This window comes from Larus michahellis, chromosome 1 (assembly GCF_964199755.1).
Source record: "Larus michahellis chromosome 1, bLarMic1.1, whole genome shotgun sequence".
Lineage (NCBI taxonomy): Eukaryota > Metazoa > Chordata > Aves > Charadriiformes > Laridae > Larus > Larus michahellis.
Genome location: NC_133896.1, coordinates 196,602,552 through 196,621,411, shown reverse-complemented (window position 1 = coordinate 196,621,411; position 18,860 = coordinate 196,602,552). Strand labels below are relative to the sequence as shown.

At 37.8% G+C, this 18,860-nt stretch overlaps 1 protein-coding gene across 11 annotated transcripts in view; it reads left to right on the top strand.

Moving 5' to 3' along the window:
* NBEA (neurobeachin) overlaps nt 1–18,860 on the top strand; it is a 512,894-nt gene that overhangs the window by 110,361 nt on the left and 383,673 nt on the right. For all 11 annotated transcript variants that reach the window (XM_074567614.1, XM_074567653.1, XM_074567643.1 and 8 more), the window contains exons 7-8: nt 4,781–4,900; nt 11,196–11,342. In XM_074567614.1, the coding sequence (XP_074423715.1) occupies nt 4,781–4,900; nt 11,196–11,342 (267 nt within the window). The remainder of the gene's footprint in view (nt 1–4,780; nt 4,901–11,195; nt 11,343–18,860) is intronic.

Here is an 18,860-nt window from a genome sequence, read left to right as displayed (position 1 = left end):
AGTGAAATTTTTGTGTAGTAGTAACCCCCGGTAAATTTCACTCCCTTGACTTCCAGCCTTGGCATCAATCCTTGTATAAGTATGAACAGGAGTGTGCTATAGTTGAGAGCAAACAGCTTTTTTTGGTGTTTCTAATCCTGAACACCTTTACTTAATTGTAGTATAGACTGAAATAAGTCACCCATTTGGAAATACATAGTGTGTGTGAAGCCTCATCTCTCTGATTGTACTGTGCTATGGAGTAGGAATATGGCTTACTCAGCAGTGAGTAGTTAAGCTTGAAAGATTTCAGCAGTATAAAAAAATTGACAGGCTGTTATCTGAAGTGTCTTTGAGTACTACCTAAGGAAGCTCTTGTTATAGCAGAAAGGCATGGTCTTGGTGCATTTTTGAGCAAATGATATAGGGAAGGGGACCGGAGGATGAACTTAAAAGAAAACTGTATTATTGACTTCAAAAATTTAAAAAAAAAAAAAAAAAAAGACTTTTTCAACTAAAAGTTGAAGAAAAATTGTGTGTGATATTATACAACTCGGTTTGGTTCATTGTGTAGTACTAAAATCCTGAAAACCATGTCCTCAGATACAGAACAGGAGAGAAATCAACAAAATGCCTGTACAGCATCAGCAAAGAACATTCACATAAGTGAGATATAGATAATAGGAGATAATGAGACATACATATATGCTTGCTTCTGCATATCTAAAAAAATAAGAGAAACCGGAATGTCTGTTTTAAATAAGGTTATTGACATAATAGAAGTATCAGAAGCTTTGTTGACTTGACTGTCAGTGGACACTCATTTCAAATTGTACTTACAGTTGCGAGTGAGAGTGGCGCAGGTCTTGCCAATAGAGGAATGGTGCCCTGTGTTCAATTCTTAACCTAATCAGATAAATAAGTTTGTTGTAAAAATAAATGAGTTTCTGTGCACTGAAAATCAGTAACTAAGTAGGAAAACCATACTACTCAAATTAAATTGTTAGCCACATGATAAGGATGGTTATAGCATCTGTGATGAATTGGGGAAGATCAAAAAATAAAAAAGGAGGAGGAGCAGTTAAAAGATGGAGGTGTTTGATAGTGCTAGTGATGTTGCTTAAATGCAAAGATACAAAAGGCTAAGAGCAGGTATACCATTAGTCCAAAAAAATCCAATAGGAAGTTTGAAAGCTCCTCACAGCGTACCTGAGCACAGATAAATAGCAAAGCAGAGACCATTTTAAGTAACAAGAAGTTCTTCAGAAAGCAGAAGTTGTATCAAAATGAAGAATACTTAGAAAAGTGTCAGTTATAGTAAATTATATGTAAAATAATAAGACAGTTCAGATTTTTTTTTTCCAGTCCATAGGGGCAATTAGATGACTAAGACTTAATAGGAGCCCTTGAAGAATATAGTATTGTAACAAAAAAGCTAAATGAATTATTTGCATCATTGTTTACTACAAGATGAGTCGATGGGGCAGAGTCAGAGGAAGTGTCAGTAGAAAAGGCATAGAAATCAATATAAGAGATAGTAATTGATTACCAGGACCTTACAGTAAGCACCCCAAGTTTTTCAGGAGGACCTTTATTTTCCTGTCGATAAGAATGCATTATGGACTTAAATCAGTGGAGTTTGTCATCCTCTATTTTAGGAACTAGCTTTGAAAACCTGTGTTACTCATTTTATCTAGATTGATACTAGTGACAAATATGACACAAAGAGTAAACCATTTCTTAATACTTGAATACTTCCCTGGCTAAAGAGAAATTACAGTTTAAAATGTAAATTTAGTTAATTCAAGCGCAGGAGGCAAAAGAGCAAATATTTTACTGGATAAGTTATGATGATGAGCTGGGATAGACTGTGTGAGTGCATGTGTATTCAAGTAAAGAAGAGCTCAATGTTTTTTGTAGAGCTGGCCTTGTGGGTCAGAATAACAGACATAGGTAGTGCTCTGACACAGCAGCAATGCTAAAGATCAAAAAAAGTTGCATCAAAAAAAGAAGAAAGGAGACCTTAACTAAAGGAAGCTGCATGTGCATGAATGTTGGCTAACACGAGCACAAAAAGATTTTAAAAAGTAGATTATATAATTTTCCAAAGTTTGACATGGACACCAAAGCTCTCCCAAGATAGCATTGCCCATTTTAGTTCCTTATAGGCTCTGTAGACAGCTTTTCAACAAAAGTAATGAACTGTTTATTTCCAAATGAATGAGTCATCTGTTAAGCTTAAGCTACAGAGAGGGACAGTCTTACAAACTGGCATGTTGTCAGAAATGCTCTTAAAGTGCTGTGAAAGAAAAATCACAGAAGATAAATGGATAAAACTTGGGGCTTATGATTGTGAGCTGATTTCTGCTACAAAAATATCAGAACTGGAAATATGAGTAAATAGTTATAAAAGGTTCAACTTTGAATAGTGGTTTTGCAAAGAATGCCTGCTGTTCAGATGAGGGTATTTAAAATCATCATCACTTAGTGGAGATTATTGGTAAATTAACCTTTGAAGGAAAGAGGACAAGGGAATTTTTCTTCTAAGAGATGGTGTGGAAGCTTTGGAAAAGAAGTGTTGATGAAAACAGGGCTCTAGTCATGCAGTTTGCACTTAGTTTCTGATTAGCATAGCTACCAGTTAAGCTTCTAGACTTTGAGTTATAAATATTTTGTTGAATTTATGATGGGTGTTCCTTTCTGAAATAGAATCTTCTGACAAATTGGGGGACAACGTTTCTTATCGAGTTATGTGTTTGATTAATTTTTTTTTGTGGGTCGGGGGAATGTCCCACAAAAAATACTTATTCATTGTTGCTTGGAAAAAAAAATAAAATTAGAGTGGCCATACGTGACTTCAGAAGCCAGAGCTGTAGCAGTACATCTTTAATCTAGTATTACCAAATAAATCCGTTCACTTGGATGGGCAAGAAGTGAGATACTCTTACGTACTGCTGTATGATTAGTAGGGTTTTTCTCCCCACTTCTGTTAACTGTAGGTTTTAAGGGTGTGTGTGTGAAAATATCTTTTTAAAGACCTGGAAACAGATGTGGAAAAATACGTGTATTCTAGTATATGTAGATATTATAGTTATGTAACAGAATACAGCTCAATTTGAGGACTACTGCAATGATTATTGTCAAAATATATTTTGCTGCATGCTTCATGCTTTTTTTATTTGTAATTCTGTGCTCTGATTTCAAAATCAATACATGAAAAATTTTTGCTTTTATTTTCTCTGATACAGAGAGGGAGATTGTTATATTGGTAGGCTCTGTATCTACGTAGCCCATCTCAGGGAGAGAGCCACCAAGTGACTTATTAAAATAATACCCTGAGGGATGCAGAAGTTCTCTGCTTTGAAAAAATGAGACTTAGCTGTACATAAAAATCAAAAGATAATAATTGAAGCAGATACCAAGAAAGGGAAGACTAGTAAATTCTAAATTACTATTAAAAAATATTTAAATATGAAATGGTGTTTTCAAGGCAGATGAGATGACTTTTTCACAGAATCAATGATTGGAAAGGGACATGTTGAGACATTCTAGTCTCGCCTCCTGTTCAAAGAAGGGACACCTAGATCAGGTTGCTCTGGATGTTGTCCAGTCAGGTTTTGAATATTTCCAAGCAAGGAGACTCCACAGTTTCTCTGAGCAACCTGTGCTAGTGTTTGACCACCCTTACTCCTTACCTCCTTGCTACCAGCCTTCTTACATATGTTTAAATGGAGTCTCTTGTATTTCAATTTGTGCCCATTGCCTCTTGTCCTGTCACTGGATACTAGTGAGAAGTCTCTGGCTCCGTCTTCTTTATCCCCTGCCCATTCAGTGCTTATACATATGGATAAGATCCCCCTGAGCCTTCTCTTCTCCAGACTAAACACACCCAGGTCTCAGCCTCTCATGTGTCAGAGGCTTCGATCACAATCATCTTTGTGGCCTTTTCTGGACTTTCTCCAGTATGTCCTTTTTTGTTTGGATTTTATATTTTTTGAAATAATAAAGACACCCGTTATAGTTAAGTACGAGTTGATTTGCAGACCTTAAAGATTAAATTTCCATTCCTAGTCTTAAATGAGTTTAAAGGTTTGGTTTAAAAGGAAACTTATGGTTTTCTTCTTGAACTTACTCATCATCACGGGCAAAATGATACCTGTTGAACCGATTATTTGAAAGATCACCATAGTTGTACTTGGAAGCAGTTTATCACGATGCTTTCTCAGTTTGATTATATAATGCATTTTTAAGGATATGACAGCTGTTAAAAAATTGGTGGAATGGTAAAGAACAGAGGAAGAAAAACATATGAAGCAATCAAGATAATATCTTAAACTGGGCCGTAAAATTTGCTGTTGTGAATTTTTTCCTTTCATTTAATAATTTGTAACAGATCTATGATGAAAAGCCAGAGATATGTGATATGAATTTGTTAATGTAAGTGCACATAGAACTGTATTTCCCGTTAGAACTCAGTTGTGTTTTGTGTAACAGTGTATAGTTTTTAGATTAAATTACACTTTCAGGAATGGATGTGTGTTCAACTTTTTAATTGTATGTATGCATTTTTGGCTCTAATCCCATAAAGGGATGCAGGTAGGAACATCATTACATTTAGGCACAGTTCTACTGACTGGACTTGAAGTTCCACTGACCTGACTTTTAATTTTATGAGTTTGCAAGGATTCATCTGTTTGTATAACTTTACGAGACTGGTCGCTTATTTTTAATGCCATTCATTAACTTCATGTTTTATAGCACAAAAACTGTCACTGTATGCTGATTTTCCATGTCTTTCCAGTGGTACATGATAAGCATTGTACACATCTATAATCGATGGAGAAACAGTGAAATACGATGTTACGTGAATGGTCAGCTGGTATCCTATGGTGACATGGCCTGGCATGTTAACACGAATGATGTAAGATTTTATTTTTTTCGTTTCTCACAGCTTTTCATTTTAAAGTAAATTGAAGTGGAAAAAATGTACTATATTTGTTTTCTCTAGATCTTTGCAAATTTTCCCTTTTTTAACTTTCTCTTTAATCTATCTTCTTTAGTTATGTACTTAATAAAATGTAATATTATTGATTTTATATAGTAATATTTTTTAGAACATTGAGGATTTGGGGCTGTATTTTGCATAGCTATTTTAGTGAAATTCTCAGAGATTTTGTTTGGAGACACTGTTATAGCTAATATTTTTAATATGAGATACTGTAGAAAGAACAGTGATAACAGTGGATTAATTCTTAGCTTTTTCCCTAGGAAAATGTAATAGATTTACAGATTTTACAGATTTAGCTTGAGAAAGGTCCTTGAGAAAAACTGATTCATTCTGCCAAATGACTATGCATACTGCCAATGTATGCAAAAATACTCATTTTTGTACCACACTAAGTTCTGTGTTGAATTCAAGAAGAAATATTTGTTAATGGTTAAAAGATTTCTATGCTTTTTGTCTTATTGAACATTAAATTTTAAGTAGTTTTTTTTTAATTGCAGTAGAACTGACTAGCCTGAACTATGATCAGAGTCATATTGTTTTAAGCACTGTATAAGTATAGTAAGGGATCATTTCTTCTCTGCACAGTTTACAGTTTTAAGCCAACAAGATAGAGAGAGAGATAAAAAGTAAAAGCTAGAAAACAGGAGCATGGAGAAGTGTCAAGATTTATAATATTAAGCCAAGACTGAAGTCTAACATCTGTCTCCCAGTAACAAGTACATTTTGCCTTTTATTATTTGACTAGACATATTGACTAGTTAATAGGCAGTTGACCAATATTAAAAATGCTGTGCTAAGTATTAAGGTATTAATATTTAATTAATATTGTTAGCAAGTACAAATTGATTGCTAGAAAATTTCATCACTGAAATACTAAGCAATTTTCTTCAGTGGTAAACTTTGTACAGAGAGATGTCCTCCTTTATTGGACATCCAATCAAGCTAAAAGAGACTGAGAGACACGCAGTTACACAGCATGGGCAGCTCAGAGCAAAGGCGCAGTGATCTTGCATCTGCTTGCCCCCCAGGCAGAAACCAGTCATTTTTACCTGGAGAAGGTTGCACGTGTGCCTACCTGTAGATACACCTATATCCGATAACTGGACTGAGTTCAAATGAATAGTATATTCTTACAGGAAATGCATTCATTTTCATATTTTTCATATTTAAATTATTTTAATGAAATCTATGTAAGTTTAAAAAACAAAATGTTGTGCTTTCTTTTCATACCGTCTACTTTGGAAGGTTTGAGAGTCTACACCTAATGATGCAGAAAATAGGCACTCTTTCTGACCCAAAGTTTTGGATGGGGAAGGCAGACGAAATGATTCTCTTGTGCTTTGCCTTCACAGCTAAAGCTGTGCTAGACTTTCAGAGGTGCTCAATTCATCAGCTTGCTACACTTTTGTTATTTCTTATTTATAATGTAATTCTCAGTTGTTTCTGACTGCCTGTATAGGATAAGGAAGCTCTTTTGTACTTAAGGAAATTGACTGTCTTTTGCTGTATTCTAGAGGCAAAGTTGGATTTGAAAGGGAGAGTTTAAATATTAAAATAGGAGGACTCTGCTTGCCAAAGCTTCTGATCATCGTTCTTTGTTTTCTTGGTAGCATTTTTACTTGCAAGAAAAGGCAAGCCTTTCAGTTTTTGCAGAGCATGGTTTCTCCTTGGTAACATAAACATTTTTGTGATAGGTGAGAATGTGATGATTGAAAAGCCAGCTGAGGTCTCAGAGGATCTGGGCTGAGTTTCTAGTTATATGGTGTGGGGATCTGTAATCCTTAATCAGAAATACTTAGCAGGAAGAGCTGCTCCTTCTATTCATATTTTCTTCACACTATTCCCTTCTACTTTCTCATGTAACAGAAGTACAATGTTCTCTTAAAGTGGCATTGATTTACCAAGCTTTAGATGTTTTGATGGAAGTCTTTTAAGTTTCTGACAAGGTTTTACTTTGTCTGCTGGAGAACAGACTAAGTTATGAAAGACTCTAGTTATCGTTAGCTCTCTATTTTTTAATAACAAAAATCTGTTATATCAGAAGTTGGAAATAGAATTGAAAATAGGAGAAATTCAGGAAATATTTATGAATGCAACAGTGTGTGAAAGGCATAAAAAGGAAAATAAGGGAGTGTGTATGTAGGCTCCTAAGCACTATTATACATTATCTATGAAGAGAAACTCTTGTTTTACCTGTATTAGAACTTTCTTGTTTCATATAAAGGTTGAGTTGTTAAAAGTATTCCCTTGAAAAGTCTTGAGCAATTATCCAGTTATTTGTTAACTCCTACCTTCATACTCTTCCACTTGGGTATAACTTTACTCTCCTGCAAGATGACAAGAAAATACCTTACCATAATAGTCTTGGGGGAAAACAAAAAACTATGCAAGTCAGACAATTCTTCTTCTTTTTTTTACATTATATATTGCGTATCACTATTTATGTAGATTATACTGATAGATTTAACACTACAGGTTGTGAAAACAATGAAAAGTGAGAAAAGGACAGGAGTTGTATATTGTCAACTAAGTGAACCTTATTCTTTTCAGTCTTTTCTTATACAGGAACATTGTAAGATAATTGAGATGTAGGGTTTGAAACACTACGTTTTTCAGTTGCTTACTGTGTCAAAGCTACCACTGAACAAAATGCATTATGATTAAGTATTTTTTAGATTAATAAAACATTGATTAGATTGGCATTATTGAGTTTAAGATTAAGAGACTGAGTTGAATTTATTTTTTTTAAGCATGTCTTGGTAGAGACTGTGAATTTTTTTTTCATTTTATTTTTTCCCAAATTGATCTTGCCTTATAATTCTTTTATATTTTTATGACATTTTTTTTCAATATCTGACATTTACATCTTGTATCTAAACAAGAACTGAAGAATACCTCAGTCTACAATTTTCACATGTACCCTGGAAGACACTGAAGTAAAGATGCAGGTGACAAAAAGGGTAAAAGTGTAATAAGAGGCTTTTTTTTTTTTTCATTTTTAATGATTTTTTTTCTTGTATTTCTTCTAATTCATTCTTATTTATACGTAGCCATGAAGTCACTGGGTTAACTGTTTCTGTAATACGGGCAGTAAGATATAGGATATTACATGAAGTAGTAATTAAGGCTTCACATCCATATTTTTCACAAATGTATGTTGTCTTAATAGACATGTTTTCATCTACGGATTTGCGCAAAATGTGTCATCTATGCAAAATTCTAAATTACTCAAACCTTCTTCAAGATTTTTGATTTTGTTGAGCGGACCTCCACGTATTAAAAATGTTGCACAATGTTCAGCCTGAATGTTAGAGGGAAGGTATGAGTGTGGATGAAAAAGGGGAAGACACTGTAAACTTCTTTGTATAGCTGCTTCCATTGTGAATGCTGCTGATACACTGTTTCCATAGAGCCATTTTTGGCTCCGACTTCATTATTGCTATTTAATGAAATATAAAAAATATAGCAATGCTGAGATTCATTGTGTTAGGGTGCTACACAAGATACGGTAGCTAGGGGTAAGTAACTCAATGAGTTTATATACCAAGGAGTAAATATAGTTAGAGATTATGACAAAAAGATAAAGTGAAATGCACGACAGGGTATAACCAAATGTGTGCAATTGCTACCTGGTCAGTAGTCATGATCAGCTCTGTATGCCTTATGGACTTAATTATTTATAAGAGATCAAATACACTTTGAGATGCAAGTTAAATTGGAAGAGTTTGGCTTTCACAGCTATTAGATTAGAAATTTTACCAAATTATGGGAAGTAACATGAGAGAAAGCATAAAACTTCTCTTCAAGGTGTAGAATATAGGGATATGGAAGTTTGGTGGAAGATTTTTGTTCAGATAACTGGATAAAGATAAACTTGATGATCTGATGTCTTTCACAGAACTTTGTGTTTCTGTTGTAGGATAAGGAAACTGCAGAAGGATTTTAAAAGTTGACATAAACAGTGAAAAGCCAACAGGTTGATGACATCAGTAGCACTTGGGCTGCTTTTGAAAGAAGGGTTATAAGCATCAAGCATATTAAGGATAAAGTTATGTCCTTAATTAACAAGGTCCATAAGTCACAAGAGTTTAATTTTTTATGTGAATAAAATAGGAGGATTTGGACCAAGGCACTGAATGAAACAGATCTGTCAGTCACCTCATCTTGGGGTCATTAATGACATACTCCCAGGGATGTGGAGAAACAAGCAAACAAACTTGGATCACTTGGTGTCTGTCAAGGGTAAAACCGTGGAAATATGAGATAGTGGGAGGAAGACCAAATGAGCTATGAGTATTGGGTGCTGATTTTTACATAAATAAATAAACAAATCAGGTTTATGGGTTGTTTGGCATCTGGAACAAAAGTGAATTAAAATTACCAGAAAATCAGGAGTTAGCCCTCCCCTCCCATTAAAAATAAGGAAAACACCCATTCCAGAATGAAGCACCAGAAATTGAAAAGCATAATCTGGTAAGAATGACAACAGACAGAACTGGAAATTACTACAGGTAAACAGATAAAGAATGTAATTATATGTAAAACTCAAAATCCATTGAGAGCTACAATGGTTGTTGTGCAATTAAGGATATCCAGGAAAATATCCTTGTAATAGGCTGGAATGTATGTCTCAGAGTGTATAAGTGTAAGCTAGGAAAAAGGGTGACTTCAGTAGCTCAGACAAATTCCTCAAATAAGCATAAGAATTTTGTTTGCTTGAATGAATTGGCATCACATTTTCTGACAGTAATGGCACAAGTGTCAGTAAAGGCTATCCAAGACTTTAATGAACCGACTGAAAATTGCTAGGAAGTTTCACCATTAGATTTACCAGTAGCCAGAGTGGTCTCGTACCCCATCTGTTGCACTGTGCATCCTGGATATGACTTTGTGAATCAATTTTGATGTAGTTATTTTCAGAAGTTTTTTAGTTTTGTTCAAAAAAATTATTTAAAAAATTAGAAATTCCAAGAGGAAAAAATATTAGAAGATGTATACGGTCAAAGGGAGGATAAATCAGAGATAAAATCCTGGATATTTCTTACCTCATCTCATTGCAAAGGTGAGCTCCAGATCTTTGATTTCCTTGTAACTTTTTAGACACAGTCCCCTTTTCCTTGTTAATAGTTTATCCACCTAGATCGGTTACTGTAGCAGTTCACCATTCTCCAGACTGACTAAAGTTTTTCGTAGGGTAAAATTCAGCAGCCAAGCAAGATGAAAAAGCAGGCTTGCTAATGCACATTCTGCTGGTTTGCTGATTCAGCTCAAAAAGTGAGGCCTGATCCTTGTTTCCGTATTGCATTAAATAAAATATATGTGACTCAAGGAAGCTGAGAGAATAGCCTTGCAAAGATCCTTGCCCTTCCTGCTGTTGTCCTCTTGTGCTGTGTCTTGTTTTCCTGTTCCCCAGATCTTTATTCTAGACAGTTAAGTTCTAAACTTTGTTTCATCGGAAAGCCTTTTTTGTTGGAAGCACCAGAAGAACTTAACCTCATTCTTGCAAAATTAATTTAAATTAGAAAAAAAAATAATCTACAAAACCCCACTTCAAATCTGAAATAATAGGAAACGTACAGGTGGAGAACTGCAGAAGGTCTGCGCAGAGGGATAGTTGTTGGAAGGAGGAGTGGAAAATAACAACTCTTGTAACTGTGGAAGACAGAAGAGGAGTAAAAGGTCAAAGCAAATCATTATAGGCTCTGGTCATAAAGGAAGGCTATGCACCAGTTGCAAACTAGAAAAGTTCATAGTTGTCTTTTTCTGCTAGAGATGTTTAGCTGTTAACACAACAGTGAAAGAAAAGTGCATTTCAGCGCGTGTTCTCATGTGTTAGCAGTGGGAGTTACGTTTATAATTCAAGGAACTTCAAGGCTTTCATATTTCCTAGAAGGCAATAGAGAAGGTTATTTAGTACTTGAATGTACTGTTCTAATTTTCTCTGTTGTATGTCGAACAATTATTAAAAAACAAATCCTAGCAGCAGCTCATAACAGCATTGTAACACTGACCTGTAAAACAATAAATGCTGCGATATTCAAAATGAAGTTGTTCATTACAGGGAATCGGGTAGTGAAGTAATACATGATTGATTTATTTTTTTAATTACAGTCTCCCTTTATTTTTTGGCTTCAGTAGCTGTACGTGAATGTTTCATTGTATCGTTTGTATGACTCAACTTCATCAACGTTTCCTCTTTCTGATACAGAGCTACGATAAATGTTTTCTTGGCTCTTCGGAGACTGCTGATGCTAATAGAGTGTTCTGTGGCCAGCTTGGAGCAGTATATGTATTCACTGAAGCGCTCAACCCAGCACAGATTTTTGCAATCCATCAGTTAGGACCTGGATATAAGGTAATAACGGATCTTAAAAAATGTAAAACTGGAAAAAGAAAATATTTGATAGATATACTTGGAAGATATGTATGCATGCAGATATTCCTCTTAAGATCATGCAGAGCTATGAGATTTGTTTTCAGCAAAAAAAGAATATTTCTTCAAGTATCCTACGTAACCTTGATTTCCACCAGCTTTTTGAAAGATGCAAGTTGTTTCTTTAAAGCATAGCTGAAATATGTTTGTATGTAAAATTTATGACTTAGGATCATAATCATGTTAGAGCAATTTTGTATTTGGTACAGAATACCAGGAGAATAACTTTCTTTTCTACTGTTTGTGTTTAAAACCTGAGTTACAGCAGATTAACATTCAACAAGGCATAATAAACAAATTCTGTTCAAATGCATGGTTTCAAACAGTTCTGCTGAAGCAGAGTTAAGCTTTTTATTCATGCTTTGCCAGTGATATTTAGGGGACAGCATGGACAAATTAATGGTGCGTGCATACACTTGGATGAAGTGTATGAACAATCACTTATGTCTTGGAATGGCCGTCTATGTAGTATTATTTCATGAAGAAAAACAATGCAGATACTTTGCAGAAGTCTGCAGAATGTGCGTAATGGAGAGGGCTTCAAAATGAATCTAACTCCACCTGAACACTGTTGAATTTCTACCATCGATTATTCCCAAATTTTCTTTTTCTGATTTTTGAAATTGCAGTATCATCTGAAGTAAGCATTCAGTTTTTTAGTACATATCACGTACTCTGAAAATGAAAACTTTTAAAAATGACAAGTAAAAATCAACATTTAGGTTCTAATAATATTAATTTGGTGTGCTGAAAATGATTGCTCTAAATTATTTGATGACAACGAACACCCTAATGGCAGTGACAGTTAAAAATATCTTTTACGCTATGTATATAGTGTGAATAGCCAAATACACGTCCAGGTTTCTCGGAGAAGAAGAATACTATTGCATATGGTTGATGGTTAAAACCTGCCTTGAAACTAAAAATATTCATTCAGTCAAGAGAAGTGTATCACCTGTGCAAACAAGGAGTACTTTATTCCAAACTTAATACTATATTTTGATCATGGGCTGCTTTTCAGGACACCAGGTCTGCTGGCAACAGAAGGCAAAAGCCTGTCTCAAGGGGGGAAAAGGATTTTAGGGCAGGAGTTGGCGGGGCTCATTGACAGGGCTTTAAACTAGATTCGAAGGGGGATGGGGATAGATCCAAGCTTGCTAGCAAAAAGCCTGAAAGCGGCATGCTGGCACTAGACTTGGAAAAGATAGGGGGCGTAACCAGGCTCCTTAGGAATAAGTCTGGGGGTGGCAGAATTTCGGCTCCCTCCAGCAAAAAGGAGAAAGGACCAATAGCCCAGCTGAAGTGCTTATACACTAATGCACGTAGCATGGGCAACAAACAGGAGGAGCTGGAAGCCATTGTGCAGCAGGATAATTATGATGTAGTCGCCATCACAGAAACGTGGTGGGATGACTCACATAGCTATAGTGCTGCCATGGATGCCTATAGGCTCTTCAGGAAGGATAGGCAAGCAAGGAGAGGCGGGGGTGTGGCCCTGTATGTTAAGGAGTGTTACGAATGCTTTGACCTAAATGATGGTGATAATGAGACTGAGTGTTTATGGGTAAGAATCAGGGGCAGGGCTAACAAGGCAGATATCGTAGTAGGAGTCTGTTATAGACCGCCCAACCAGGATGAGGAGGCAGATGAAATATTCTATAAACGGCTGGGAGAAGTCTCAAGATCGCGAGCTCTTGTCATTGTGGGGGACTTCAATTTGCCGGACATCTGCTGGCAATACAATAGAGCAGGGAGGGAACAGTCTAGAAGGTTCCTGGAATGTACTGGGGATAACATCCTGACACAGCTGGTGAGAGAGCCAACTAGGGAAGGTGCCCTGCTGGGTCTGTTGTTTGTAAACAGGGAAGGTCTTGTGGGGGATGTGACGGTTGGAGGCTGTCTCGGGAACACGGACCATGAAATGATAGAGTTTTCGATTCTGGAAGAAGCAAGGAGGGGGGTCAGCAGAACTGCTACCTTGGACTTCCAGAGGGCGGACTTTGGGCTTTTCAGGAGCCTGGTTGACAAAGTCCCCTGGGAGGCAGTCTTCCAGGGCAAAGGAGCCCAGGAAGCCTGGATGATTTTCAAGAAGGAAGTCTTAAAGGCGCAGGAGCAGGCTGTCCCCATGTGCTGGAAAACAAGCCGTCGGGGAAAAAGACTGGCCTGGCTAAACAGGGAGCTAGTGTTGCAACTTAGGGAAAAAAAGAGGATCTATGGCCTCTGGAAGGAAGGGCAGGCCACTCAAGAGGACTACAAAGAGGTAGTGAAGCTATGTAGGGAAAAAATCAGGAGTGCCAAAGCTCAGCTAGAACTAAATCCGGCTTCTGTTGTCAAGGACAACAAAAAAAGCTTCTATAAATATATTAGCAATAAAAAGAGGGCTAAGGATAATCTCTGTCCTCTAGTAGATGGGGCCGGCAACATAGTGACCAAGGATGAGGAAAAGGCTGAGGTACTTAATGCAGTCTTTGCCTCAGCCTTCAGCAGTAGGACCAGTTGTTCCCTGAGTACCCAGACCCCTGAACTAGAAGACAGGGATGGGGAGCAGAATGAAGCCCCCGTAATCCAAAGGGAAATGGTGAGGGACCTGCTTCAGCACCTGGAGGTGCACAAATCCATGGGGCCGGATAGGATCCACCCAAGGGTACTGAAGGAGCTGGCGGAGGTGCTCGCCAGGCCACTTGGCATCATTTATGAGCAGTCCTGGATAACTGGGGACGTCCCAGCTGACTGGAAGTTGGCAAATGTGACACCCATCCACAAGAAGGGCCGGAAGGAGGATCCGGGGAACTACAGGCCAGTCAGTCTGACCTCGGTGCCTGGGAAGGTCATGGAACAGATCCTCCTCAGTGCCATTACACGGCACATGCAGGAGAACAGGGTGCTCAGGCCCAGTCAGCATGGGTTTGTGAAGGGCAGGTCATGCCTATCAAACCTAATATCCTTCTATGATAAGGTGACCCACTTAGTGGATGAGGGAAAAGCTGTGGATGTTATCTACTTGGATTTTTGCAAAGCTTTTGACACTGTTTCTCACAGCATTCTCCTGGAGAAACTGGCTGCTCATGGCCTGGACAGGTGTACTCTTCGCTGGGTAAAAAACTGGCTGGATGGCCGTGCCCAGAGAGTGGTGGTAAATGTACTAAATCCAGTTGGTGTCCAGTCACAAGTGGTGTCCCCCAGGGTTCGGTGCTGGGGCCGGTTCTCTTTAATATCTTTATCAATGATCTGGATGAAGGGATTGAATGCACCCTCAGTAAGTTCGCAGATGACACTAAACTGGGCGGGCGTGTTGATCTGCTTGAGGGTAGGTTGGTTCTGCAGAGGGATCTGGACAGGCTGGACCGATGGGCTGAGACCAATGGTATGAGGTTCAACAAGGCCAAGTGCCGGGTCCTGCACTTGGGTCACAACAACCCCATGCAGCGCTACAGGATTGGGGCAGAGTGGCTCAAAAGCTGCCCGGCAGAAAAGGACCTGGGGGTGTTGGTTGACAGCCGGCTGAATATGAGCCAGCAGTGTGCCCAGGTGGCCAAGAAGGCCAACAGCATCCTAGCCTGTATCAGGAATAGTGTGGTGAGCCGGACTAGGGAAGTGATCATCCCCTGTACTCGGCACTGGTGAGGCCCCACCTCGAGTACTGCGTCCAGTTTTGGGCCCCTCGCTACAAGAGGGACATTGAGGTGTTGGAGTGTGTCCAGAGAAGGGCTACAAAGCTGGTGAGGGGTCTGGAGGACAAACCTTATGAGGAACGACTGAGGGAGCTGGGGTTGTTTAGCCTGGAGAAGAGGAGTCTGAGGGGAGACCTTATCACCCTCTACAACTACCTGAAAGGAGGTTGTAGAGAGATGGGGGCTGACCTCTTCTCCCTGGTGACAAGTGATAGGACAAGAGGAAACGGGTTCAAGTTATGTCATGGGAGGTTTAAATTGGATATTAGGAAACATTTTTTCACTGAAAGGGTTATTAAACATTGGAATAGGCTGCCCAGGGAGGTGGTGGATTCACCATCCCTGGAGGTGTTTAAAAAAAGGGGTAGATGGGGCACTGAGGGACATGTTTTAGAAGTGGCTCTTGTCAGGGTAGGTTAAAGGTTGGACTTGATGATCTTAAAGGTCCCTTCCAACCTCAACGATTCTATGATTCTGTATTTTGTTTGAACAAATATTTCTGCAAATGTTTTTTGGTCATACAAAAAGAAGTAATGTAACCTTATACTTCTTCATAATAAATGTAGTAAATCTTTCCAAATTTATTAAGTTCATGCATTTGCAGCAGCATAACGAGGTGGTATTGAACAGGAATAGTGCTTTCATTTGTTTCAAGAAGTGAAAATTATTATGTAATATTTTGTGAGTGTTGAAGGGGTTCATAAGGCATGCACGCTTTCACGCTTGTCGTGGTTTAGGCTGGGCTGGCCACTAAAGGAAGGACAGACGCTCTCTTTACAATATTTCCAGTAATTACTGCACTAACCTTATTGCGGTGTTGTCAAATTAACTTGCTTGATTCATGGGTTTCCCTTAAACTACACTTTTTTACAGCTGTAGCTTCTTACTGATTTTTGTAAAATGTCAGTTAGATGACACTTAATACTTTGGGGATATTTTTCTTTGGTATATCAAGTTTTTAGGTTTAGGTCCTGTTCCCAGCACAGTTAATACCTCCTTCCTCTCTAAAGTAGTTTCCTTCCTCGTCTAAGAATCTGAAAATATATTTTACTAATAGCAGTTAAAAAGAGCAGGTTCCTAGAGCAGGACCCTAGAAATAACACAATTTCTTTCCTCAACTTCCTTATTTCCAAAAAATAAGACAAAACAGAACCCTTTTTTCTCACCTTCTTCCAACCCAAGATCCACCCACAACCAAAAAAAGGAACCATCTCCTGTAATTTAGAGATCTCAGGGCACTATTACGGCTTTTGCTCAAAGCTTGCCTCTTTCACGTCTCAGTTTATTTCTGTAAATTCTTTCAGATTCTGTGTGCCTGCAAAGGTCCATCAGTTCAGAACACTTCAGTATGGCATTTCGTAGTCCAAGGGAGCATAAATTGACATGTAGCTCGAATTGCTGGATCACTGGACTTTCAGAAACTTTTCTGAAGTAGTTCACTGTGTATCCTGTTCATTCTAATTGTTGGTGCTGTTAGCCGACAGGGAGAATCAGCTGTTCAACTTCTGCAAAAGAGCAACTATTCTAGATGCATTGTGAACTCCGGTTGTGCCAAAGCTTTTCTCTCAAAGGAGGATTATTCAAAATACTTGAGAATTCTTTGAGAATATCTTCATATGGACAGTTTTTTCTTTCCTATGACCGTCTGTGGTAGTTCCTTTGATTTACAATTCTTAGGTTAGTCGACTGTATCCTAGGATTCTGATTCTTTAGGGAAAACAACCATCCCTTTTTTAGTGCTGTACCTGCTTTGTGCAGGACAAGAGACTATGATTTTGCCTATCATTCAGCTACCCTCACGATCATTCATAATTTCCCTAGTCTACAATGACTGCCATTAAGACCTCTAGAATACAGAGAAATCTGCATAATCTACCAACATGACAGAGCTCAGGACAGTGCAGTAGGCACACATCTGTGAACATTCGTAGTATGTAACATTGCAAATAACACCAAAGCTACAAAGTTCAGGAACAGGCAGATCTTGGTCTATAAAGAAAAGTGTATCTGTTGCACCTTGACCCACCGCTATTCTGTGATGCAGGTAGAAGCAACAGATTTTAGGATTAACTAGATAATTCATTAAAATAAGCTTTCTTTATTATTTATATATAATATTTATATATTTATATATATAATATGTACATTATTTATTGCGCATTACATGCTTATTACAGAGCTGTAATGTAGAAACAGTTCATAATACTTACATGCTGGTTTTGCTCCACATGTCCTTCTGAATGCATGTAGTTGTAGCCAGCATGCCTTAATATAAAAAAAATATTTATTAAGGAAATATATAGTTTACTTTGAAATACTAAATTTTCAGTTGTAGCAAAAGGCCTATTTTTTAACAAAAAAAAAAAATTACATTGTTTCTCTGAGTAGCAATATTGAAGACTGCCATAATTGGTAACTATTGCATGGAAATGACACGTGATCAAATGTTTAAAAGGGGAAGAGAGGAAAACCTACTGGCACTAGAACTATGCAATTTGCGTCTTCCCCATTAAGTCTTCTCGAATTCATCCATAAAGTATCTTGAAGTTTTAAATTATATTTAGTAGAAATATAGTAGAATTCAATATCTGCATTCCCAGGTTTCATCTGTAATAAAGCATGCTCATTTTGAGTCTTGCACTTGCTGAAGAGGGCTTTTGCCTACTATGTTGGCACTTTCAGTTCCCAGAGGTTGCTGAGAGAAGAAGGAGACAGACGAGAGCTGCATCCTTGCTCTCACTGTGCTTTTCCTGCTACCCATCATTGTCCCCAGGCAGCAAAAAAGAGAGAGCAGCTGGGATCCTGAGGGGCTGATAAACACAGAATAGAGGGGCAAGGAAGGTAATGTGGGAGGAAGAGATGCATCTGATAGCAACGTTTGGTGCTGTTTATAAAGGGATGTTTCAACAAAGCCCTTTCCTAATAGCCCTGTCAAGTCTTCACCACTCCTCTTAACCCTCCCATATGTGTTTCAAAACGAGTTATCAGATCGTTCCATATGTTGCTGCATCTGAGTCAGATCAGTGCTGCAGTATCAATCTTTTTGTCACGTATGAAGGTCAGAGTGAAAATGCATTAATGCAGGCAAATACAAACACGTACAAAATACTCTCGAAAATTCAAATTTGCTTACCCAATTATATAGTATAAGATAATGTTTTATGTATGGTTGCTGAACGTACAATAGCGAAATGAAGTAAATGGTAAATCAAAAAGCACCACTCTTTCTGCTAAAGGAAAGGGAAAGCTGCTGGTGTTTAATGAGGGGTCCTGATCAAGCACAGCTTCTTTTACTGGAGAAGACGTGGCTGGAGTAATTCTCAGCTCTCTGTTCCCTCTCCTGTTCCTATAGGAGCAACAACTATCCTTCATACCTTCTTTATGGATCCTGTATATATCTTTATCATATAGAGAGAATGTTAAATCTAAGGCTCTTTTTTTGATGTCTTTATGCCCTCACAGTGGTTGTACCAGATCTCAAAGTTGCATTCCTTCCGTGACCAGTAACTAAACATTTTTAATTTGAGCTTATATGCTTGACAGCCTCTGCCATCCTCATGTGGTTGTATTTTTCCAATTCCCCAGTACAGTATAGGTATGCTTAATGTCTTTTCTCTTTCTGTAGATCAATGTTAGTAATAAAGTATCATGTATCAGCTTTTCTTTCCGTTCTGTCATAATAATCTTTTGGGTAGGAGACTAGCATTTGCAACTCATGATCACTTTCGTTAGGCTTTGATGGCAGAAGTCCCTTTAATTCTTGTTTTAC